Here is a 27,954-nt window from a genome sequence, read left to right as displayed (position 1 = left end):
TCTTATTATAGTTGATTTTACCGGTAAACATAAAAAGAGAGTAGCAGGAATTACTCGTGTGACCATATCTATTCAAGATTTTGAAATATCAATCCCTATTCTGGTGATAAAGGATCTTAACGAGAAATTAATTATGGGTTTAGATTTATTATCCCAATTACGTGTCATGCTTGATTTTAAAAACCAAACGTTGACGATACCGGGTATACCTCAGGAAATCGTTCAGAAACTGCTTCCAAAATTAGATAATCTTGCTTGTCAATATAATGATATGTCTCCTATAGTGAATAATGTTTCTATTAGTGCAGGAAGTGATAAATTAAATGATCCACGATTGGAAGACAAACAAAATTTGGGGAATATAAAGGACGATGTATTATTTTCTGAACATGTTAAATCTCTCGAAAGCAGCCTTGATTTTGCTGATAATACAGTAATAGCCGACTTTAAGAACATCTTATATAAACATAGAAATGTCTTTTCAGAACGTCCTGGACGTTGCAAGGATTTTGTTTATTCTTTTAAAGTTAAAACAGACAAACCCATAGTAACCAAGCCCTATATAATTCCATATAGATACAGGGAGAATGTACGGCAGCAAATTGCAAATATGTTAAGAGATGGGATCATTAGGCCTTCAAGAAGCGTCCACCTTAATCCATTACATGTTGTTCCCAAGAAAAATGGTTCTCTGCGTGTGGTATTAGATTTGAGACGCACTAACAGTCACATTGATCTGGAACAAGTGAGGTATCCTCCAGTAGAAGAAATACTAGCTTCTTTACAAGGGAACACTGTATTCGGAAATCTAGATCTAGTGATGGCGTATAATCAGGTCGAGTTACATGAAGATTCAAAACCATACACAGCATTTAGTTTTGAAGGTCACTTGTACGAATACAATCGTGTAGTCTTTGGGCTTATCAATGGTAGTGCAGCATTAGCATCCTGCTTGAACAAAGTTCTAGGTCAAGACTTACGCAGCAACGTGATAACTTATGCTGATGACATCTTAATCATGGGGAAAAATCCACATGAATACCTGAAGTACTTAGATATAGTTTTAGACAGATTGGAAAGTTCGGGCCTTACTATCAATCTACAGAAATCCAAATTTCTGCAGAATTCTATAGAATTTCTTGGGTATCAAATTGATGCCTCTGGTTTACAATTCAGTCAATCTAAAGTTCAAGCCATAGAAGATCTACCTGCGCCAGTAAATGTGAAACAGACACGACAAATATTAGGACTCTTCAATTGGTTTCGCAAAGCCATCCCGCGATTCGCTGAGATAGCCCAGCCTTTATTTATGATCATAAAGAAAGGGGTACCATGGCAATGGGGTCCTATTCAAGAACACAGTTTTAATAAGTTGAAGGAGTGCGTAAAACGAAACATCCATTTGAACCACCCCAGATACGACGTTCCTTTCTATGTACAGTGTGACGGTTCTCAACTTGGAATCTCTGCAGTACTATGGCAACCTAACCCAACTATTCAGGAACCAGCTGTTATACATTGCGCTAGCCGTACTCTAAAGAAAGCTGAAAAGGGATACACCACGACAGAAATTGAACTTTTGGCTATACGTTTTGCAATACAAAAATTCGCTCCATATCTTAGCGGATGTCATTTCATAGTGCTTACCGACCATAATTCATTGCGATATCTTAATAGCGTACAAGGATATAATAACAGATTACTTCGCTGGTCGTTAGATCTTCAAGCTTATGATTTCGAAGTACAACACATTAAAGGGGTAGATAATGGACCCGTAGATACCTTATCACGTCTGTTTCCTGGAGAAGAGCAACATATTTTGTCCATTAACGAATTTAAGATCTTACAGGATGAAATAGCTACCATTTCGATAGAAGATTTAAGAGAACATCAAATGAAGTATCATGAATATAAACAAATCATGGAACATTTATCTTCATGTGGCGAGGGATGTAGTTGTCCCAAACACTGGAATTCCAGATTTAAATTAAATAACGGAATTTTACTTATTAAGGATTTTAAATTCAAATCTAGGAACAAAATTTGCATTCCACCTACGTTAACAGCACGCATATTAAAGGCCTACCATGATGATTTCGGACATTTTGGGTATGTGAAGGTATGTGCCTTGGTTAATAAATCTTTTTACTGGAAGGGAATGAGAGCTCAGGTCAAAAATTATATCAATGACTGCATTGAGTGTATGCAAATTAAGCATAATTATCAGGCTATACAAAAACCAATGCTCTCAATAACACCTGAGAGACCACATTCATTTCTATCGATTGATTTATATGGACCGTTACCCAGAGCAGCTACTGGAGAAGTTTATTTGTTAACAACTATGGATATCTTTTCACGATATGTGGTAGCCTATCCCTTGCCTAAAGCAACCTCCGCTGCTATCGTGAATAAAATTCTGAATGTATATATTCCACATTGTGGCCCTATCGAGCATATATTATGCGATAACGGTTCACAATTCAAAAGTGATGTGTTTCTCAAAGCCAACATTAAAATTCATTTTGTGACTCCGTACCATCCAAGTAGCTCCGTGGTAGAAAATGTACATCGCAATTTTGGTATGTTGTTTCGGCACTTTTGTAAGGATAAACATGCTGAATGGATTAAGCATGTCAACCAAATTACATACCTTTTGAACCATTCTATATCAGACACTTTAGGTGTGTCTCCTGCTAATGTGCATAATGGCTCTGATTTGATTTTCCCTGTGGAACAACATTTTGATGTCAAATTGGAAGATTCGACAATTATAGATTCATCCAATTTAGTGAATATGGTAAAGATCCGAAGACATAACAAGTTTTTGAAACGTAATTCGCAAGTAGAGTCTTTGCAAGAAGGAAAATATCGGATCAAGGTCAACGACTTAGTTTTTGTTAAACAACATCCGCAAAGTAATATGTTGTTAAAGAGGATTTATAAATTTTGTGACATTTTCTCAGGTCCTTATTTATGTTTTAAGGAAATCAATCCTAAAGTTTTCGAATTGTTGAACGCTAAAACGGGGATGTCAATTGGACTTCGCAATATAGATGAGTTAAAGGTTTGGAAACCTACTCCGTATACAAAGGAAAAATGGATGCATCTAGTGAAAGAGTTAGTAGCACCTGACATTCTTGCTCAAATAAATAGGAATGAAAAATAATCATAATAATAAAAATGTATTTATATAATAACAAAAGGGTGTCTTTTGTTTCTGTAAAAATAGATTTATTTACTTGCATGTGCTTATTCAAACGTAGATTGTGTTTAATTTTTGATTTTTGTTCAATTATATTTTCTTTGATTTTCATTCATCAACGATAAGTTTTCAATAACTTGAATCCTTTCTTATTAACGTGAAGGATTATAATTTAATGCATGATTAATCAAGCGCAAAATTGTTTTCATTATATTAGTTTGTGTTAAAACTTTATTGTTAAAGATAAATATTGATGAAATGAAAGATTTGTTATAAATGTATTTATATATATATGTAATTGTAAAATGTAATGAATAGATATACAAGGTGCGATCAAAATATGATGGACATATACAATGTAAAAACACTAATGTAAACGGACCAGTGGTTCTTGAAGATAAAAGCCAAGCCTACTCATGACTTTTATATTCAGTCCCTTTGTCGAGCGACATTTTTATATAACAAAATACTTTGGCTTGTGTAATATTTACCTGTACCTTGGGCAGAAAGTACTCATACATATGCACTATACTTAGTAGAATGTTCATTTCATATTAGCAAAAGAAGAATGTTTTTAGTATATGTAAAATATATATTATGGGATAGTTGTTGATATGGACATGTTTTATGGTTACCTAGTCAGTGAGTTTGTGTACTTAACAGTTTAAAGAAAAGGATATTTAAGTTATATCAAATAATAAACCAGTTTAACACCATTTATAGACGTTGTCATATTTATTAAAAAGGTGAGATTAATGGTATTTACATATCGAAGCTAATTTTTACATGAAGAAGAAATACTACCACTTCGAATTTTTATTTTAGCAAACGAACCAGGTTTACGACTATCTTTTGATAAGTCGTTGTAATATATTTAAAATGAAAAAAACTTGATCCGGACCTCAGTTTGCTACAATATGAATTTGGAAATTTAACACTTCTATGATTTTAAGATATTGTGTTTTTGTCATAAGAATATAGGTTCACACCGTGGGCAGAGTAATGTCAATTTCCCGTTTCTTGACGGCATTATGGATTCAGCACTTGGTACGACACATTCAAAACTAGTTACCATCTGTGGCAATCTAGATTAACAATCTACAAAATAATTAAATAAATAAATTGTCGTTATACTTCCTCTTTTTTACTTTTCAATAAATAAGTAATTTCCATTGCTGTGTAAAATACTATACAAAAATTGAAAGTTGTGACTTTAAATTTAAACTTATTTCGAAAATTCCTACGAAAAAAAGCCCTGATATTTATTGCAAATTTGGAAATTACTACCCTTCTTCAACTTCTTTTATATATATATATCTAGCGAAATCTAAGGCACTGATTGATTAAAGTAAAAATGAACGCACTGCTCTCTACAGTGGTAGTTAATATGGGTAAAAATAAAGAAAACATGCACTGAAGTGTAGTTTAGTGAAACAAGGAACCAAACTATGGAGCATGAAACATTACATTTACACATTAATATTGGAAAACAAATCTTCGCGAACTTCGCCGATCATTTCAGCAACATGGAAGTAATTTTTCACTCGCAGGGGACATAGTTTTTAGTTTTTACGAAACTTATGAGAATAGATGGTAGTATTGTCGTATCAAAGTTGGAAGATTAGAGATCTTTCATTTAGACTATATTCCTTCCTTCCTTTCTTTTTTCCTCGCAAAGGATGTGACGGACGGTATTGGGGTGTCGCTCGTCTCCAACCTATGAAGGAATTTTCTTTGTCGATATTTCCATCCCTCTAAGTAACCTGACACCGCTGATCACTGCCGAGTAGTATGTAGCGTGTGCGTTTGTTTTTAAAATGAGGAGTGCCTGTATCCAATAGTGCCATTTTTTGCATAGAAGAACGCTGTATCAGCGAAAAAGCCGATTACTGAGCGCACCTTTACTTTTTTAATTATTTGTTTGCAATATATTGTATGTCTTTTACAACGAGATACTTTGTATAAATTGATAATTACTTGTATTTTTGGGCAGAAAGTGCTTCTACATAAGCACTATACCAGATATAATGTTAATTTAAAAATAACAAAAGAAGAATGTTTTCAAAATATATAAGATATATACATTATTGTATAATTAGTTGCTATGTTGTTGTTGATAGATACCTAAAAAACATGTACGATTGCAATACAGTCTATGTACATATTCGTTCAAAGAGAATCAACGAATAAAATTGTTTAAAACGTATCATCGTTTTGTAATTTCAATATAAAAGGTGAGAATACTAGTAAATGTAATCACGGAAGATATTTTAATGTGTAAACAAATACTACCACTCAAGATCTACTTATATTATTAGCCGAACCAGGTTGATGACTACCTTTGGTGAGTCGTTGTAAAAATTTTGGTTTACCTCACCCGGGATTCTTGTAAATTCATATCCCGAAGTAAAGTAAGGGTGAATTTACTTCTGTAATAAGGTTAATGACTACAAACTTGACAAGACTTAGAAGTGGTAGAATAATCACAAGAAAAATGAACGGTGAGGCAATGGAGAAAGGAACCAGTGATAGTGATAACGGTGAACGAAGTGTAGCACCAGAAATGACATTAGAAGACAGAATCATACTAGCTTTACAGCGGCATGAACAAAGCCTAAAAGACGATATGGAAGCCATGAAGCAGGAATTAAAGCAGATGATACAGCAGAAATCCAAGGAATCCAGCCGACAGTATGAAGAAATTAAGACGTTGCTGATTAAAGATTATGCATGTCATAACAACATGGTTAATGATTGTGTGGAAGTTCCTTGTTCACAAGAGATGACCTCGCCTTCACCCGTATCTGATGAGGACATTATTTTGGAAGAAATCCATCCGAAGAATACAATTGAGCGGAAAAGAGACGGTGGATCTACACATCATGCCGTAGATAGGAATGGTCACTCAACAAGAACACGGAATGATAAAAGGAAGGTAAAGTTAAGCGTAAATATGAGTGAAATACGTGTTATGAGTAAATGCATTGGTAAATGTAACGAAAATGCTACTTCTTTCCTAGAAAAATTTCAGGACGAGTGCAATATAATGTGTATAGATAGATCGCAATATATGAAACTAATCCCTCATTTATTACTCCCACCGAATCATCAAGCGGGAGTAGATAAAATTAAAAACAATTCAGATTATTTTGTACCTGTTCGAAATCTAAATATCCGTAGTGTGAACGATACGGAACAAAACTTAAATCGAGTAAATTCAAGCAATCAGAACGAGCAAAATAGGCAAAGCTATGTTGGGAATCAACCTAACCTAACCAATCATGACAATAATTATGTCAGATCACTCAACCGAAGTAGACACAAAAACAATCGAAATACATGGCGAAACTCTAGAAATGCTACAAATCCTATGTATAGACATAATCGTTGTTCAAGAGATGGCACTTCGTATCAAAATCAGAATCACGACGCAATACATGTACAAAATAGTACGGAACCTAATCATGATTGTGCAGTACAATGTACTTTATTAGAATCATATGCTAGTACAAATTTAAACTGACTCTAGTTAATGAAGTAAGGGTTAAACCCATACCAGCTATAGATTCTTGTGAACATTTATTTTTAAGTTTATGTGTTAATATCAATAATGAAAACAATTCTTATGACTTCGATATACAAGCACTATACTTGATAGGATTAGTTAATGGACTCATAAATATTTTATCACATTTGTTTCAACAAATGATAATTTTCAAATGATTTTAATTCTTTCTCGTTAATATGAAGAATTATAGTTCGATTCATTAAAAGCAAAGGTTATTTATAGTATATTTGATTTGTGTTGAAACTTAATTGTCAAAGATTATGTTATTCTATTAAGCTAATTATTCGACGACTGTCTTCATGCACCATCTTATATGTTACTTGAATAAGATTCTTCTATATTCTGACGCTTAATTGATACAATGCATACTGTAGAATATCATCTAAAGTAGTTACTATATAATGCGCCCTTGATCATGGTGACTCATGTTTTAAAATGTAATTGCTTCTTACTATTTTGAATTCGTACCCTTCGTTAATTATATAAATAAGCGACGACGTTTTAATAATAAAATATATATATTAATGTAATAAAGGATAAATGATAATGAAATGAAAGATTTATTATAAATATATTTATATGAATGAAAATAAATAATGTTATATATATGCGAGGGTCGATCAAAATGTATAGGACATAATTAATGGAATATTGTTATTATAAACGGACCAGTGGTTCTTAAATATAAAAACCAAGCTCCCTTGTAACTTTTATATTCAGTCCCATCGTCGGGCGACATTTTATACAACGAGATACTTTGTATAAATTGATAATTACTTGTATTTTTGGGCAGAAAGTGCTTCTACATAAGCACTATACCAGATATAATGTTAATTTAAAAATAACAAAAGAAGAATGTTTTCAAAATATATAAGATATATACATTATTGTATAATTAGTTGCTATGTTGTTGTTGATAGATACCTAAAAAACATGTACGATTGCAATACAGTCTATGTACATATTCGTTCAAAGAGAATCAACGAATAAAATTGTTTAAAACGTATCATCGTTTTGTAATTTCAATATAAAAGGTGAGAATACTAGTAAATGTAATCACGGAAGATATTTTAATGTGTAAACAAATACTACCACTCAAGATCTACTTATATTATTAACCGAACCAGGTTGATGACTACCTTTGGTGAGTCGTTGTACTTTGTTCACGTGATATTGGAATTGCAATAAAATACACATTTTGCACAGCACGGATTTAATCAAAGATGTCATAAACGGCAACTCAAATTGAACACAAGGACGCGCTTTGGCGCACACATAATGTTATAAAGATTAAGTTCACGCACCCAAGTTCATATGGTACGCCACTGATCTGTACAGTAGAGTGAAGAGTGCAGAATACCAAATATTGAACTCTTTAGCCAGTGTAGAAGTTTCTGAAACAAGTTGGTCATTTAAAATCTCATATGTTGTTGGTGTGGAGTCATAATGCTGTTTCGCGACAACGACACAGAAGAAAATAGTTTTAACAACGGGATTAGCAGAGAGAGTAGTGTATTTACGAAGACACAATAGTAATGACACAATACTTGGAATTAATGAAAGAAGTGGCTAAATTGATAGTCCATTGTAGAGTGGTACCTTATTCGCAAATCTGCAAAAATATCAATGTATACATTGTAACAAATCAATTCCTAACTGAATACTTCATTAACTTCCCCATGTGTTACATAAATTATTTCTCATGGAAAGAAGCAGTGTCTACTTCGGGTAAGTTTTCTTCTAACTTAGTTTTCGAAAACACCTATTATAATTTTGCCTATATTTCATTAATAAATGTTACACCGTAGTAATAACTGCAAATGGTCCGATTTAATTCTTTTTAAAAATGACTTTAAGGTTTGAAGTTTTGCGCTTTTCGTTCTTATGCAGCAACCAGAACCAGCTATTAACGTGAACTCCAAACCACGACCAGGACTTGAGTGCTGCGTGATTGGTGAGTGCATAAAGATCAATCCTCACAGTATATTCCGTTCCCACCACAATTTCACGCCCAGGAAATATAAGAAGGGGGAACGAGATCCATACCTTTTATTTATTATTTTCTTTCTAGCTTGCTAAGTTTACTGTTGTATATAAAATCTGTACTCTTAGAGAGTGTATTTTTGTGTGTGAACTCTATATGCCTTATGAGATGCACAACAAGATGAAAGGTTTGGCCATAATTAAACACTGTTAAACAAAAAATTAATCAGTCAGGAATGCGAAAGGAGCAGTAAGATTTTACCATGCGAATTCGATTTTTAGCTAAAATAATATGTAACGTAGTTCCTATACTTTCAAGTAAATTAATACATGCAATGAAGTAATTAACATACAAATGGCGCGGGGGGTCGTCAGTGTTGCATTTACGTGGAAAAATGCTGTCACAGTGTATCCGACGTTTTTTTCTTTAAAGCAGTAACTTAGATGTTATAAACCCAAGCCATCCCTACACAAAATAGTGTATAATCTCTCTCATGGCTATATGCTTAAGAGTAAGCGTCTTTCGCCGGGTCTGATTCCCGATGACAGCTCGTATGATTTGGATCCCACGTTAAGTGACACATCCATGTCTCCTGTTCAACCAACTGAAAAAGAGCTTGTATAGAAGCATGTAAACTGAAGAGTGAAGCATCGGTATACATCTAAGTTACTTCTTCCTAGCTTCCTGCCTTCTACAGTTCACCTAGCTGTGTAAAATGCGAGTAATTTTTCATTTTAATTTTTATTACCAAGGAGCATATATGTGTGAACAGAACGATAAAAATAAGGCTGTTGTACGAACGTATTAAAAATTATATTAATGCATCAACAACAATACATTGGCATCTGATAAGGGTGTGAAGTTGTCCCTCCCTCCGCTTTCAAATTTTGATTTAAAACCAACATCAAAAACAGTTTGTTACTATCTACAAGTCTTGAAATAAATACCCCTCTATTTCTGGTTCAATAGCATGTGTAGTCATAACTATTTCCCATGTATGTTTGGTGTTCTGTGACATAGTAACATAAGTGGCATTGAAATGTCATCAAATTCAGTGTGGGAGCTTATATATATATATGGCCGGATGCATGGCAGTCGATGAAGATGACATGTTATGAAGGCATTATTGCTGCGGGTCCATGGGATTTGGGCGCAGCCGTTTCGGCGCAGACATTTGGATGCAGCTGTTTGGGCGCAAAACCTTTTCTTCAAATAGGTTCACCTACTATATTATAGGTTATACCTACCTACATATGTTGTAATGCATTTCATAACTAGAGCCTGGATGCAGGACTCATAGTGGTCTGGCCTCTTGTAAATAGTTGAGAAGTGACCAAAACCACACGAAAAAGTGACGAAAAAGTGACCAAGATCTCATCATGACCCTTTTAACTTTTGTCAACTTCATCATTACCTCTCTCTCTGTTTGTTGTTCTGTTTTATCTTTTCTTCTTTTTGAGCTTCCTTCTTTCTTAGGTTTTCTAATTAGGCTTTGTAGTTACGATAAGCAGACTTAGCAGATAAAAGAAGCTTCTGAGTAAGTGGAACCAGTTCTGACCTATCTCTGAATTTCTTCATCCCAGACATTATATTTAACTTATTATTGAGACTTCTCAAAGCGATGAAATATTCCAATTTATCACCTACTCTTAATAAGTACATACAAGAAGCATAACACAAGACGAACATGATGAACCACACAAACACACACACACACAACGTTGAGCGGAGCGTTAACTATTACGAGAGAAAACTAAAAGACTATTATGACAGAAGAAAGAATAGACACAGAAGGGTTCTCATCAACCCCACCTTGGGAGCTTAAGCATCCACCAACCATCCACTGCGCTTTAGAAACAATAAAAGCTGAACTGAGAATAAAGCTGACTGTTTCGCATGTGGCAGCAAGTACTGAAGATTTCAGAAGAGTAATGAGTAACAAGTTTCTGCCTTTTTACATTTATTTTTATATTTTTCTTAGGAAACTGCCAATGCAAAACATAAATCACACGAAAGAGTCACTTTACCTCCCACAAAAAGTAACTTTTAGTTAAAAAAGTGACTCGCTATAAGCCCTGCTGGATGTTTAAACACTGGAAATTTCGAAAAACGACCGCAAATAATTTTGCAAACAGGAAAGTTTCTGCATATCATGCACAACTTGTCTCTACCAGTTAAATAGAAATGGGAAGAAACCATAGCAAACTAGTGACTTTTCTTTTCCTTTTAATAAAATGAGACATATGTAACAAAGACACGTAATTTGTGTAAAAAAAGATGTACGTTTTTGTTAATGTTTAGTTATTTTAAAGATGTGACTATATATTCATACTGCACTGTGTACTTGATTTTTTGAGTCAGACATTTTAAAATTCATCTTTAAGTCTGTACAATATTGTACATATTTTCATTTTCTATAATAAATTATTACAATGCGTGGTACAAAACATAAGAAATGTTTATTAAGTAGTGGCCTGTACCAACAGATGAAGATGAACGAATACGAGCTGTTTTTGGAATAAAAATGGCATTTTTAATGTTATGGGTGATTCAGGAAGTATTTATTGAATGCTTTTTTGTTATTTGATCTGCGCCGCGGTGGCTCAGTGGTAGAGCGTTCACCTCTGGTGCTTGGGGTCCCGGGTTTGATTCCAGCCCCCGCCAAGTGAACTTTGTGGTGGACAAACACCGTGTGCGTGGGTTTTCTCGGGGTTGTCCTGTTTCCTTCCACTTTCTTCATTCCACCATTTCATTCATTACTCATCATCACCGTCTCCTTTAGCTTAACCGGCATAAGCGTGGGACGTAAAACTCAAAGATTTCATTTCATTTCATTTTATTTGATCTGCCCATTAGGCCGAATAGTTGACACTCTATTGTATTAATAAAAAGTTATTTCAGATTTCATAAAAAATAGGCACTTACAGGCACTAGCTATACATTGAAATAGGAAGAATAAGCCAAATATCATTTACTGTAGGCAGTCTGTGACACTCCAAAACAACTTTTTGTCCTTTATAATATATCTAACGTAAAGGAACGATATGATTGGGCGGCAAAAGAAGAACAGCATCATTTCCAATGATATGGAATCTGTATGGCAGTATGACAGAGTTCTGAATGACCAGTTAAGAACGAACAACCATGCCGAAGCAGTTCATCGTGGACTGCTTTGCGCCCAAACGGCCGCACCTAAACGTCCTGCTCTGTATTGCTGCTGCGTCTGTGTGTGAACTTTTGTTCAGTCATTTTTGTTTAGGCTGTGAAAATTAAACAAGTGCACAGAAGAAGAGGAAAATATGTTCTTAGCTTTACAACTTAGAAAATTTAACAAGATACAAGAAGGTCATGCCCTCATCCGTATTAGATCGAAGTGAGCTTTGAAAAATCTTGCGACTTTTTGTATTTATGGGTCTGGTTCGTTAGTTGGTATTCTGAGGTAGATTCTTATGAAAGTAGTTCGGTGACGTAAATGTTTCGTAGCACGTTTGGCTGGTTTAAACCAGCTGGTTAAAAAACATGTTTAAACCAAAAACAAAAAATGTTCGTAAAAGTGTTCGCAAAATATTGATGAACACACATTTGTGGGTTACCACGTTTCATTCCCTATATTATTCGTTTTATATTCAGACCTAAATTCCCCAAAGAGATTATACTACAAAAGCAACTTTTTTTTTTCTAATTTTATGAATGATTCTTTTGTGATTTTTTTAATAGTTTGTTATTGTTATGCAATTGCAATCAAATAAACATTCTAAATATTGATTCATTTTAATAATGTTTACTATTGATAAAATACATCGAAATGGAGTACTTTTTTGGGGGGTCGTACAAACCCAACGAGAGGCATTTATTGAAATCAGAAGTATCTTTGGTAACTATTTATGTGTAAATGGGTCAGAGCCAAAGTGGACTCAAATAATTCTTATCTTTATTCATTTTTCTTAGTGATATGCAAATTAAGTCGGTGTATTTCTTTAACTTGGATTAATAAAAGTCGTAATGTTCTAACTTGGACTAAATTAGTTCTTCTGTCTCTGCAGTATTTTGAATTTGTCCATATGTAATTATGTATAATGGTTTCACTTGTGCACCTGTTTATCTTTTGTCCTTCTGAAATGACTCTTGATAATTATATTAACAAGTATGTAAGGATGAATACAACGTATTTTTATCAGTCCTTCGTGTGTGAGTCGGCAGACGTATCGCATTAATGGCCAATTAGTCCCGGTTTCTAGTTCAAATGGAGAACAATTTCTCTCGTATGTAAGCCGAGAAGCAGTTTGGATTTCGCTTTAAGCTTATGTGAGCCCTTCCATCATAACCCAGTTGTTGCATAATAATATCAAGGCGAAACAAACTTATTTCTGTCCATATGTGATATAAATATATAGAGCAAATTATTTAAACAAAAAGGAAACATGTTTTTTTTTTTTTTTTTCAATAAAAACCATGGTTTTTGCCAACCCTGTTTCGTAGTTATTTTAAAATAGTTAAACGTAGTTAAATACTTAGTATAATAGTAATACTACTGTCATTTAGTATGTGATGGGGAAAAATGGGCTTGACTCACTTCAATATCTAAATTACTTACTCTATCAAATCTTCTCTTTATCCTATTGGGGGACAGGGGGCTTGCCTCCCCCTTCAATATCTAAACTATAGTGTTTTCAAAATTAGTAACAAATTGACGTTTGGAGAAGCACGTGGTACGATGTTGCCTCTTCGTGTGCATCCTTGTGAGTCATCAGCTGGAACTGTCCTGTGAGTTTTAACGAAACGGAAAATCTCTAAATATTGGTTTGTATGGATGGATGAAAATATATGTTTGTCGTCCCAGTTTGTGCATGTTAGGAAGGAGGGGGTTTGTGTGTGTGTGCGTGTGTTTTAGTCACTCCACGCATAAAGAAACGAAAGACTAAAATAGCTTCTTTCCTTGTGAAAACACTTGTTTACCAGCGGCAGAAAACCTTCCACTCACTGTTGTTCAAGTGACGTTTATGATTCGACCGTCGCTGAGTGACCGCAATAAAAATGTGAAGTAGATTCCTTTCTTCAAAACAAATCTGCACGTGTTTTTGAGCTGTCAATTTGCTTCTAGTTTTGAAAGCGCTTTACTTACTTTATGCCAAGTCTTGTTTATACTGTCATCAAGGTCTAGTGTTTCACTTGCTCCTCGCATTTCGTGGGGATGTTTTGTTGTTCTGTGAATTCACACTTCACGAGAGTAACATTTTACTAGTTTGCCTTTAGTCAACCTGTACACATTAAAAGAAATTCAATATAAAGGTTAGTTTTGTGTTTATTCATTGATTTGTATTATTTCCGTCAGTCTACATATATTGTTTTGATCTCAAGACAACACGTACTTCGAGATGGCGTGTTTTGTCTTAGTTGAAAATGTGCTGTTAGCACAATTCTGTGATAATTCATGGCTTGAAGCAATGCGATTGCTTGGTGCTGTAATGCTGTTGTATGGTGGTGTATGACGTGTTGTGTCTGTTGTAGTTGTGTGAGCTACTCGGTCACGGAATACAATTAGCACGTGATTTTTCTTAATGTGTATGTTACAATACCGTGTTATTTTTTTGATGTAGGTTATGTGTAGTTTCATTCGTAATGTGCATGCGTTGCAGTAGGTAATTGCATTTTTGGAAGGAGACAAATGGAAGTAGAAAGGATTACTTCCTTACCGTTTTACAACTTTTAACATTGTACTTGGAAATAGTTAGTTCCTTTTTTTATTATTATTATTATTTCGTTCCTTTCTACTTTTAACTTTGAAGATTTTCTTTCAGAAATATATTTAAATCATCAGTGTCTCAATATTCAGATAAACGGCTGAAATTTTATTTATTTTACAGGGATACGAACTTCATCTGTTTTTATTTATTTACCTTTTAAAGTAGCTTCAGAAAGTTTTGGGGGTAAACTTTACAAGACACGCTCCAGCTGCGCATCGATAAGTAGGGCCCTTTTAAAAAAGTATAGTAGAGTAGAGTAAGATATAAATAAGTAGGGTAGGGGTTAGGAACGAGTTAGATTAAGGTTAAGTAAGTTTTGATCCATTTTCATAAAATTATTAGTGTGTAATTTCTCGTTTGTGAGTGAGTATACCTGCTGGAGCGGGCGTTGTAAAGTTAACCCAGGTTTGGATGTAAAAAGACATTAAAGAACACGACACATTGACGAAAAGGTTGTCCCGATGGGTTGATTGTTTGCATCATTTAAGTAAGGTGTTGTGATTTACGAGGAAAGGAGACGAAGCTTTTAAGGTTCCAAAACTCTAACGGTAATGAGGAAAACGTCTTTATATACCATATTCAATTAAAAACGACAAAATGAAGTAAAATGCATGGTCGTTTCTTCGTAAAGCAAGTTATAACTTGCAACATTGACACTTTGCACTGGAATAAGATACTGCATAATTGTGGTTCATTTAAGCTTTATCTCAAGTTTTGGTCTGTGCAGAATAATAGGTTCAACATCTTAAGGCTTAGGGTAAGGTAGGTTAGTTTAGTTTCGATTAGTTTTCGTATCCGTGGATCTACTCTGGAGCACTTAATTCCAAGTTTTCAGTGCAATACTGTTATTTGTAAATAGCGTAAGATGCTTTTATATTACTCTATAAATTTTAAAGTGTTACTTGGTGACTATGCACAACACATAGGGAAGTAGTGAATACTGAATCGTATTTAAACATTCCAAGTAATCTTGCTATGGCAAAACTAGCATGCAAATCACCGTTCTTAAGCTTTCTGTACCTTAAAACTTATTTACAGAAAAAGCATATTTGACACTTCCCACTGCTATGTATACACGTTGATAATTGGTTTCTATGTCGTACTAGCATTTAAATAAGAAAACGGACATAGACCTTTGTTCGTTTCCTAATAATTACAGGTTTTAGAGCAAACGGAAGCATAAACATGTTACCATTGTTTACAGGTTGAGTCATGGAACTTAATTATGAATGTTATCACACAGTAATAACATTCCATAATGTACGAAAAAAAAAAAATCAAGTAGATTTGTACATATTTCCTTCCTAGTAACTTGTACAGTTGTGAATGCTAATGTAATCAATCTCATCACTACATTGGTATGGCACTCTTGATGTCACAACATATTCCAAGACACTTGTTTGTAAATTACAACTCATACAAAACAATCCACTAACTATAATTAATTTAAAGGGAAAACATTAACCATTACTATACTTATCAATACATTCTCAGCAGGGGTATCAAATGCAATTACGCATTACAATTCAGCGCCAATTTGTTCAATGTGTACTAATTCTAATTAACACTAAAATAACACGGACAGACTTACCAACACACTTGCCCTCACTTTCATTAAGAGCAGAAGTCTTGGTACAACAATTATCACAAGACGATTCATTGAACTGTTGATTGTTATTGCCAATTTTTGCTGTTGTAAACGAATCACTTTCGTTCGAACTGCTCGACGAGTATGTTCTACCCATCGTGTCATCTAAGTACCCTGAACTTGAAAGTTTCCGGTAATCATGAAGAAGTCTCTTTCTTTTTCCACTGTCTGCTGTTTGTTGATCATCCGGCACAGCACTATCTACACAATCCATATTTAATTCATTATTTTCAATCTGGCTGGCACGATTTCCTACGAAGGTAGAAGTAGACGAAGACGCGGTCGCTAGTAAACCTGGAAAATTTCGGTAACTATTCAAATCACGCTTTTCTAAAACCTTTTTAGAAATGCCTAACATCGATGGTGTCTTTGAAACTTTCCATCCTTCCGTAAAATCTTCGCTATCATTCAAATTATCGGCATTTACATCATGCTGTTCACTTGACGCAGAACTCTTCATATTCTCGGATGCCATGTTGAATTTTGTTTGCAATACCCGGATGAAGAACTGCGGAAGAACGTCGTGAAACAAGCGTTGTTGTTGGTTGAAAGTAAGCCGCGTTCTTCCGTGATTCGTCACTCTCAGATTGCGGTGACAAATAACAGAGCACGTAAGTTGTTGTCATGTAACCCGACTGGAAATAGAGAGAGTCTCTCAGCTAGGTTCGGTTTGAAAAGTGTAGTGTGTACAACATATTAGTAGTGTGAATTTTTTTATAATTTCGCAATGTCGTCCAGTGGCGTAACTCCGAAAAAGGTAAAGAAAGCAGAAGGACCCTCTGGTTCTGGAGAAAATGAAGACGGACGAGATTACGATGCAGAAACTCAAAAAGCTCTTGAAGAAATTGACGCATGTCAAAACGAAATCGATGCGTTGAATGAAAAGGCAAGTGAAGAAATATTGAAAGTGGAACAGAAATACAACAAACTCAGAAAACCATATTTCGAAAAGCGAAATAACATTATCAAAAGGATACCGAATTTTTGGATCACTGCCGTATCCTTTTATTGTTAACTATACTCTAAAGTATAACATCTAAGTTAGTGAGATTGTCACAGGTAGTCCGCCATGTTCTCTTTTTGTGTATTTTGATGCTTTATCTGTTTATTTGACATGACAGTGTGTTCTTAGTCGAATAAAGTGCAGAAATTGAAAAACATTTAATGTAATGTTGCATGCTTGCTGATAATTGAGTAGGATATAATGCTCTACGAAAGGGAAGTAGCAACTAAACAAATGACAATCGTTCATGTAGCTTTCCCGCCACCGCTACATGTGCGTGTGAGTGTTGTAAACTAAAGTGGTTTTGGTAGTGATACTTTTAATAGTGTTGATATCCTTCAAAGAATTATAAATGAATTACATTCTGGGGAATATTCTAATTACTTTGTGTTGTCCTGATTGCTGTTTGTTAGACGTAGCTAAATTGTTTTATTTTTTTCTGAATTTCAAATTTCCCTTGCACACAGATAATATTCCGTGCACACTTCGTCATCCCATTTGTAACTGTTCGGTATGTGTTTGGGTGGAGGGGATTCTTCAGATATACATACGTTGAAAAGTGTCTTCTAGCCTTTGTACTGCAGAGTAGGTCTAACATGTTCAAACTTAACAATGTTAAAATTTTGTCATTCATCAGAAAGTTCACTGTCACCATCTTAGAAAGCGTGTCTCAAGAAAGGAGTTTCATTCCTCGGCGCATATTCACTTTAAGTAAGATTTTACTGTTTTACGAATAAATACTGCGCCCGGACTATTCCTTAAAAGGTATAGTGTAAAAGAAATACAAGCCAATCGGTGAATTTTTATTTAGGCAGTTCATTTTCAATTCGTTCAGTGATTCCGTTTCCAAGGAACTAATTTCTCGCAGCCGTTTCTTTAATGTTTCGAGGGAACTAAATTGGGTTAGGAATCATGGTGGTTCTGCAGTTAGTCTTTCACTAATTATTTTAAACATGGTTTTTTGAAGTAACGAAGAATGTTACTGTTCTAATTTCCAGTCTTAAATTAATTAATATTTGAAATGTTCAGTGTTTAAAATAAATAAAAATACTGCCCCATGTACCACCGAACTCTCTGACTCTAGCAAGTTCTAGAACAAGATTCACAGAAACAGACTAACATTATATTGGAATTCTTGTACAGAAGCAAGTGAAATAATACGTGAGAGTTTATTCACTTTAGGGAAACCCCATCACTAGCTATTACTCTATGTAAGAATTAAAAGTGTATTGAAAACTTAACTGCATACCTAAAAAGGATAAAATGCAGCTACATGTCTCGTAAATATTACATACTCCTAACTAATGCTGGCCTGGTTACATTTATTATTATTATTTTTTTTTTTTTTTCATGCGTAATAAGGAAACTGCAAAATTATGCTTTCGGAGCTATGCATCTAAACTTAAACATTCCTAAGAAAATAGCTCAACAAATATAACTACTCATTAAAAATATTTTTCAAATCTCAAAACACGGGATTGAACTGCTTGCCACATTTCCCTCTCATCACACACCGCCGGACCAACGACTACAGTTAATTTCAGTATCACAAAATCGAATAAAACAGTAGCCATTAAAAGTATTCTTCAAATCTCAAGTACGACATTGAACTGCGTGCCACATATCACTCTGATCACACACTGCCTGACTAACTTTTACTGCAAGATAACAAGCTGACAGAAAAAAAAATGTATCCTCTCTAGTCCCTGGTAGAAAATCACACTGACGTAGCGAATGGAACAGCATCGTTCAAAAGACAGGAACGAACTGAACTGAAAGAATCAAATCACTGAATTGAAGTAGATGTATTGCGTAAAGGAAAGACTTGCCAACCAACCTGTGGTAAGTGGCCACTGCAAAGCGTTTATCCTATCTAACCGAGTCAGGGTAAGGCGAAGCTGGTGATAACGGGAGTGGGCGATGGTGGGTGTATATGTAAACGAGGATGTTGCTAAAATAAAAACATTAGTTGTTTTTAGAATATATTCACACAATCACAACGATATTCACATTTAAATATGTAACTGTTTATCCATTTCGTTATTTATAAGGTGTTCCTACGTTTACCTCTTTTTCTGCTCAATTTTTATAGTCCGTGCCACTCTACAAAAGGTACGGCCTAATAACTCTTACTTCTCACAAACGTACGTTGTTACGAAATTTATTATCAAAATATCCTATCCGTCACATGGAAAAGCCATCTTTCAATACAGGGAACTAATTATTTCATTTCAAAATAACACATTAAGCTTGTTTAGTTTGTGTGAACTTTACGAAACATAGCAAATTCACCACGTCTATCCTTTATATTTTACGTATTTCTGGACATATTCTTCGGCATTTAACCACACCTGGAAAATGTTCAGAACCAACGGATTTTACAGTGGCTTTAGTTGTTTAAATTTTCTTTAATAGGTGCTAACTAGGGTGGCAAAACCTCCAGGTTCAAAATACATTGTGCATTCATAAATCTCAATTGCTTATGCGTTATATGTTGTACTTATTTGGGTTCAGGATGCGTAGCAATTTCTTGTTATATGCGAACGTACATTTATGTGACAAAAGAAGTATAAAACTTTCTATTTGTCACTATCTTCTTTTACGTCTACACCCACCGTCGTTGGCGCGGCTGCTGCCTATGGTAGCGTTGTCTCGCTGGGTAACTTACTTCCCTCTGCCCTTACCTGGGTTAGGTACGCTTCCTGGTTTCAGTGGCTGCCTTGCACAGGTTGGTTGGTTTGTTTTTGTTTTGTCGTTTTCGTGGGCTGTGTTCGCATGCAGACTCGCAAGTGCATCTGCTTCCAGGAATGTAACTCCTCTCATAAGGAATAGTTGAAAAGGAGTGTTATCTTTCATAATAAGAGATGTGTGTTTTTCGAGGGATAGTATCTTTTGCCACTTATAGCAATGGAAAGTATGAGAAAATAAGCTCACTTAATCATTTAATTGACTTTACTAAAATTTTTGGACTGAATCTTGGTAAAGCAACAACATATATTCCTTTTGCAAATGCAGTTTACGCAACACGTAAAACAAATAGTGTAACAAACAGGGAAAACAGAGAATTTGGTATATGTTAAATTTCACAGAATACAAATATAAACTTATCGCTGGAGTGCAGCACATGAATGTTCACGAATTGGGCATCCTTCTTAGCCACCAGTCAGTGTATCCATGTTCGAATCTTCATTAAATACACGGTTTTTCTTCGTCGAAGGAATAACTATCAGATGCAGCTAGTATTACAGTTTTAGATCTCGTTTAAATTCTGTTATTTTTATTTTATTTATTTATTTATTTATTTTAGTATTTTGCTAACATAAAGCAACCAGTATGATTGTAGGCCAAAAGGAAGGGTGTTTTAGATTATTCTTTCATTCATAAAAATATAGAATATAGAAATATTATAACTCAGTATAAAGATAATTGAAACGATCGAAGCGTGGTTCTACCATTTGACTCAACCAACGTTTGTCTCTCTGTCCGTTCATCTGAACTGACTCGATTTTAATGATACGTGGTATAAGCTTCCCTGCCGTCTTCTAAAATAACCTTTCCCGGCGGGAGCTCATGGGGTTCGGATTCCACGTTAATCAATAGGTCCACGTCTCAAATAGCCTCGCTGCTGAAAGGGGCGCTAAACTAAAATCAACTCAACTCAACTCTAAAATAGCTTTATTGGTTGATGTTGCAAGGGTTCATCAAGAATAAGAGAATAAAATCCCAGCCTCATATTGTAAATGTTTACATGTAGAAAACCATTCTCTAGTAGGAACTACATAAAAATTATTTGAGTTCCATAAAACGTAGTGCGTATTTTCTTTCGGGTATCCCAGTCATCCCCAATAAATGCGGTTAAACCAGTCAAGGATAAGTTGGTAAAAGGGGCTAAGTTCCCCTATATGACTATTATATTTATCACTACAGTTTGAATTGTTGAAATCTTAAATCTTGTACCCCATAAATACTTAAAGGATTATACGCTTAATTCACAGACGTGGAATACTATATTTCAGATAATAATTGTTCAGTTTCAAATGGGTACAATACACGTCTATACTAATGGATACCCTCTTCTATTACATATTGATTTCTCATAAACAAAAACCTGGTAACGAAGGACTATCGCCTTAGCAACCAGAGCACTGTCTTGACAAACAATAAACAAACATTCTTACATCTAACGACCGAAAAAGAACATTTTCAAAACAAGATTATTCATGACATATATCATTTTTTCTTCATTTATGTTGCTAGTGCCAGTTGAAATGACGTTTTGTCCCTGAATATTAAATAAAATATACAGTACAAATACGCATGTTATCGTTGTATGATAGCTCCCGAACTACGGGACTTAGTAAGTTATCCACAATCTAGGGAAGAATCCTGGACCGTAACATGACTTACATAACTTATACATTGATTATCTTTTTTTCTGAACTGCCCTCATGCAGTAAAATTACAATTTATTAATATGTTATATTATATTCTTTTCTTATTTCCATATCGTATTTCATTTAATAATTAATTAATTTTATTTATCGTCGAAGAATAGGCAAATTCAAAATTTTACATTTCATTTTTTTTTTTTAAATGAAATCTTGTATGTCCCACCGTTACGCCGGCTAGGATAAAGGAGACGGTGATGAAAAATGAATAGAATCGTGGAATGAAGACACTGGGAGGAAATGGAAGAACCCCGAGAAAGCCCACGCACACGGTGTTTGTCCACCACAAAGGTCACTTGGCGCGAACTCGGATCACACCAGGGCCCTCACGGACCAGAGATGAACACTACCATTGAGCCACCACTGCTCATTTCGTTATTTAATTATGTTCTTGATTGAATTTTCTCCTTTTTTTAAATAATGTAGCTTCAGGGTTGATTAATTTAAATCATTTGATTTTTTAAATAAGAATCGTTGATTTAAATCAAATACCGATATGAATTAACTACGGTAAGTGGAGATAAGTAAAATCCCGTTTCTGTTCTGTCATTTCGATCATGGAAGATAATAATTATAATACAATGAGACTCAAATGTATGTACAGCACAGTATGAAAACGAGTGTCATGCAGAAGATGATTAGGGAAAATCACGTTTTGAACGAGTAACAGGGGAATCTTGCTTTTTTTCTCTTCGTAACACGGTTTTTAAATCGTTAACTATTCCAACGGCGAAACCACCGTGGATAGTTAAGACAAAAATTCTTTTGTGTACGTTTGTGTGTACATAGGGACGTATTTAGAAGAGCCTGATCCCCCCTGCGAAAGTTATTTTTTTTTTTTTTTTTTTTTTTTTAGATTTTATAATTTTAGGCGAAATTGATGTATTTTTTTCGTGTCTTAAGCTAGCTCCGATTTTTTTTTTTTTTAAATATGCCCCTCCCAAATATCAGTAACTTTTGTGAGAAAGGAAGTGTTATGTTAATAAACGTTGCTGTGCTTTTTCTAAATCCTCAAGGAACATTCTTTGAGATTGAAATAGGTTAACGATTGGGGATTAATTTAAAATTGAACTCCAATACTTTCATTTGAATGGCATAATTAGCATTTAATACTAATTAGTAATGTTTTTTCTTCAGTTCGCGACTTGTATTGTACGACGAGAAAGATTTGATTTAAATAAAAAATGTCGATTTAAATTTTAAAAATCAACAAAAATAATTTTTTTTAACGAATCACGATTTTTTCCACCTGGTTCTTTTGTTGGGGCGCAACTAACAAAAAGTTGGGAAATAAGCTTCGTATTATCATGTCACAAATTAAGAATCACAATAAATTATAACGATAATTGAAAGAAACAAATAATATTTAATATCATATTAAAATGACATAAAAAGAAAATTATTGTACTAAATTAATCAGCAGTCAACATTCGTAATTTCATAACTTTGAATTTCAGCTGCTGATGCGGTTTCAATTTATCCCGCGCCAGCAGACGTTAGTTCATGTCACATTAATTAATTACATTGAACTGAACACTTTTTGTGGAACTATGAGAAGAATTGAATTCATTTCTTGTCTGTCTCTTATTGGAAAAATTTCTACTACCTATCTGGTTAGAACTACTACGAAATCTACTAGCACTGTTTTAAGTGATTTTGGTTGTATGTATTGCTTTTGAAAACAGCACTGACTTGAGAGTTAGGTTCAGCTACGTTACCGGTAAACCTAGAATTCCCTTTTTTATTATAATTATCTCGTCTTATATTTAGGTTATTTTCAGGCATTTGAATGTATGCTTTACTGTTTACATTATTGCGTACAATTCTTTTTTGCATTATGTTGCATAGCTACCTGCTTTTCAAAGTTCTGTACTATTAATAATAAATGGCTAAAATTCTAATTGAAGCTATTATTCTTGAATCTTGTTGATGCGGTTTCAGTAACTTTGTCATTATACATAGTAATAACAAAGTTCATAATGTTTTTGTTAACCTTAGTATCATGTCTCTTATTTCGGATTTGTGCATCTCTATTGGTTAACATAGTCATTCTCAAAATTAGTAAGCATAATATTAAAATTCTCATAGCTACGCAAACTATTTTTAATGGCGTTAAACTAGACTGAGCAAGCTGGTAACAAGACAGGAGGTAAGATTTTAAGATAGTTAGACTTACTAATCCCTATTAGGTCACATACCTTTTCAAATTTTTCTATAAATGTTTTTGCCGGTATGTTATCTATTTTACCACTAAATTTAGTTAAGGATCTAATATCCCTAAATTTCACCGATACAATTGCGTATTTAGTATTGTTAAATATTATTATTATTAATTTTACGTATGTAGAACTGTGCTTTGTCCTTTCTTCATCCTTTTCACTTCCAGTATCTGAGCTGGTATCTTCTCTGACTGTAACTTTGAATGGAGTTCTGTCTTCAAATCCACATCTTGGGACTGCCCGTTGAGATTCGGAAAGGATTACAATACGTTGCGACTCCTGAATAACTTTTCTAACTGTAGAATCCATGTCTGACTCATTGGAAGATCTTAGTTTACTTTTGATGTTCGATACTGCTCTTTTTAGTTCCGAAATTTGTACAGAATTGGCATCTATTTGTGCTTCAATACCATCGAACTTGCATTTCAAATTTTGTGATAACTGTTCTTGCTTAGTACTATGAGATTGTTCAAATTGTTCAGTTTCAGTAATGTGCAATCGCTTTAATTGCTCATATTTGGCATTAATATCTTCCACTTATTGAGTTTGCGATTGTTCTAATTCTAATATGTGATCCAATAATTCTCTCATCTGATGAATAAAGTTCTAAAAGTCAGCATTGGCAGTTGAATTACTTTCAGGTAATTGTTTGTCACAACGAATATCCGGGACAGATTCCGAATGCCTCATCCTTGGTTTATAATATATTCTACGTTGACTCAGTAATAATATGTAATCCGTTGTTGATAGTCTTACTTTTCTTTAGTACTGCCAAAAGGATTTCTGGGCGGAACCACCGTTGTTCATCGATTTCACCTAAGTATGCACTGATAATCTTCAATTTCATCTCCGTATGGATTCATTCTTGCTAAGCGAAATGCTCGATGCCTCGCCGATGCATCGATGTAGTAACTATCGATGCTAATCCTCGATAGTTACTACAATCAATTTTTTTGATTGTCTTGTGAATCGAAACAATGACTTTTTTTTTTTTTCACTGTTGTGGCAATTCCTCCTTGTTCCAGATGAGGAAAATGAGTTTGTGTATATTCCACAATTTTTTCCCTGCAGCTATAAAATTAACTCAACTGGAATTTCTTCCACACCTGGATTTTTTATTTTTTTTATGTGGTGCTATAGGAGCTCAGGATTGTCCACTGTTTACAACGATACTTATATTTTAACATCTTTATTTGTGGGCAAAATGTACTTTTAAATTATGCACAAGCTGTTCAAGAAAGGAAGAAGAACACCATGAAAAGAGACATAGATGTAATTTCTTTTCTGGTTGTTATGCTATTATATTTTATTATAGTGATTCGACGATGTGAGTTTAGTTATCATAGCAACGAAAAAATAAATAATACATAACTGAAGATCCATCTCGTGAAATTTATATGTAAGATTTTTAAAGAGTGTACTCGTTTAACTTCTTTGGTACTACAATAAAAAGTAATATCTTGATGCAATGTGTAAAATGGATATTGATATATCTGTAGCCTTAGTTATATAAATATACAAACTGAGGACCTTTGAGTTATATAAATATATATATGAACTGTGGTCGTCATATATTGATGCTTGAATATTCATGTGTTTGGTTCCCAGTGTGAGATTTTTTAATCAACCATGTCTTGACTATCTGATGTATAATTTCATGTTTATTCGTCGTCTTATACTAAAAAATAATGTAATGGTTTCGAACACCGATCACACAAAAAGATCCAACAAAATACTGTTTGGGCTTAGCAGTATCTCTTGTATTCTACACAAAATGCCTTCCATTTCAATTCAGGCAGAGCATGTACCATCACCATCTCAGATATTGTTGAAACTTTTTTCATAGCAACTAGATACGTTTTTCAGAGACCCATATTTTTTTGTTTTGTCGAAAAAAAATTTCCCGCCAAGTAGTGAGCCATGAAAGACGGGGAGTACAATTAATGAGTTGTAGAAGACATGGAAAATGGTCAACTTCGGAGCCCCACCATTCACCTATGGAGACAGATAGTTATAATTCTTGTTGTGGTATGTACATAGGGATATAAATAAACTATATTTTATTATAGCTAATTTGGTTTGCGCATGCGTATCTTTTTCTACATAAATTAATAAATGAACGTCAGTTTATCTCAAATGTCGAAGTTTGCGAATTTTTTCGAGCACTTCCGGTTCAAATTTTAAAATTTTGTTTTCACGGTTGGTAAGATCTAGTTACCCGCTTTCAAAAAAAAAAAAAAAAAAAAAAAAAAAGATTGTTTCTGAGTGCAACCGTTTTGTCGCAAAAAATTCCAGAAATTGTAAAATTTTCAAAAATCGCCAAAAGTGTGTGTGTTTCGTAATCGTAATTTCCATCTCAGGTTACATAGGAATAAAAAAAACGGAGGAGAAGGGGGGAGGCTCATTTTACTATTTCAGAGAGCCTTTTTGATCAAAATAATATTAAAAAAAAATAGTCAGGAAAACCTTTTATGCTTCATTTAATTAATGTGAACCACAAACATCATCAAATCATTGCACTTTTATTGTTTCCAGTGTTGCTAACTGTGACATCAAAGTTAACGAAACTTCGGTAACTTTAAAAGGCTGCAGTTAATTCATGAAGCATTGGTCGAGAATGGTATTTGGTGTGTTTATTATTCATGTAAAGTTGAACCATTTGAGAAAATTTCAGAATTTTAAGAGAGGGTGTTTTCGACAAAATGGCGAGTTTTGAAAATTTTACAATTTCTGGAATTTTTTGCGACAAAACGGTTGCACACAGAAGCAATACAATTTCTTTTTTTTTTTTTTTTTTTCGGAAAGCGGGTAACTAGGTCTTACCAACCGTGAAAACAAAATTTTAAAATTTGAACCGGAAGTGCTCGAAAAAATTCGCAAACTTCGACATTTGAGATAAACTGACGTTCATTTATTAATTTATGTAGAAAAAGATACGCATGCGCAAACTAAACTAGCTATAATAAAGTATAGTTTATTTATATCCCTACGTACATACCACAACAAGAATTGTAACTCTACCTGTCTCCATAGCTGAATGGTGGGGTTCCGAAGTTGACCATTTTCCATGTCTTCTACAATTCATAAATTGTACTTCCCGTCTTTGATGGCCCATTACTTGGCGGGCATTTTTTTTTTCGACAAAACAAAACAAAACAAAAATGGTTCTCTGAAAAACACACCTTGTTGCTATAAAAAAAGTTAAACAATATCTGAAATGGTGATGGTACAAGTTTATTTATTTATTTACTTATTTATTTTATTTATTTTTTTGCCTGAGCTGAAATGGAAGGCACCACAAGTTTTACTAGCTTGTTTGATTAAATTTTGACGATCCCTTAGAAGATCATGTAACAGCAGGCTAAAGAGTGATTGATAAATGGAAGTAAAAATTTAGTGGTCTCCCACCACAAATCGAACGCGAGCCTACAATCACCTGAGGTGCACGGGCTATCCACTAAACCAGGAAAACGAGCCATAATCACGTTAACAGCCCCAAAGAAATTCACCATCTTTATGACGATGTTTGTAGTCTTCGGGTATGTTCCAGTCATACCAGGTCATGGGATCTAATGCTTCCAGGTCACGAGATTCGTAACCAGTTCCATCACTGCTTCTCAATACCATGTATGGTATAACGTTGATTCCAACCCCAACGTGCAAAAACTGACTGCGGTCAGATAACTTTTTATAAAAACGGGGTTCAGTTCCCGGCGGCAGGTCATGTGGTTCGGATCCCACGTTAAGCTGTAGGTTTACGTCTCACAGGGCCTCAGTGGTGAACGTGGAACTAAACTCAACTACAACAACAAATTGAAACTGATATTCTAAAAGGATTTTGCAGACAGTTTTCTTAGTGATATTTTGTTTGGATCGAAGAGAACATACGCCTATGTATAGCTACTAAAAATTATGTAAAAGCTTCAAAAATGTTCAGAATTTTTAAGAATTTTGTTGTAGAGGTTTCTACTCCCCACCCCCCAAAAAAAGCCTTTAGCAAGCAGAACAATTTGTTTTAGGCATTACTAGCATCGGTTGACCGCTTCGCTGGGTTAAAATGAAAATTTAAATGCACAACTCCGTATCCTATGTGAAATATGCTGTTTTCGTTTTTAGTGGCATCGATTTAAACAAC

At 34.3% G+C, this 27,954-nt stretch overlaps 2 protein-coding genes across 2 annotated transcripts in view; one reads left to right on the top strand and one right to left on the bottom strand.

The window, feature by feature from the left end:
- LOC145688093 (uncharacterized) overlaps window positions 1-16,727 on the bottom strand; it is a 76,059-nt gene extending 59,332 nt beyond the window's left edge. The window contains exon 1 of the mRNA XM_081761827.1: window positions 16,093-16,727. Within this exon, the coding sequence (XP_081617953.1) occupies window positions 16,093-16,624 (532 nt within the window). The 5' untranslated portion in view covers window positions 16,625-16,727. The remainder of the gene's footprint in view (window positions 1-16,092) is intronic.
- Window positions 16,728-16,745: 18 nt separating this feature from the next.
- Window positions 16,746-27,954, top strand: part of LOC145688094 (protein SET-like) — a 48,287-nt gene continuing 37,078 nt past the window's right edge. Inside the window, exon 1 of the mRNA XM_081761828.1 lies at window positions 16,746-17,146. Within this exon, the coding sequence (XP_081617954.1) occupies window positions 16,877-17,146 (270 nt within the window). The 5' untranslated portion in view covers window positions 16,746-16,876. The remainder of the gene's footprint in view (window positions 17,147-27,954) is intronic.

Source organism: Thermobia domestica, chromosome 6 (assembly GCF_964235325.1).
Source record: "Thermobia domestica chromosome 6, izTheDome1.hap1.1, whole genome shotgun sequence".
Lineage (NCBI taxonomy): Eukaryota > Metazoa > Arthropoda > Insecta > Zygentoma > Lepismatidae > Thermobia > Thermobia domestica.
This window is presented reverse-complemented; position numbering and strand designations above follow the sequence as displayed.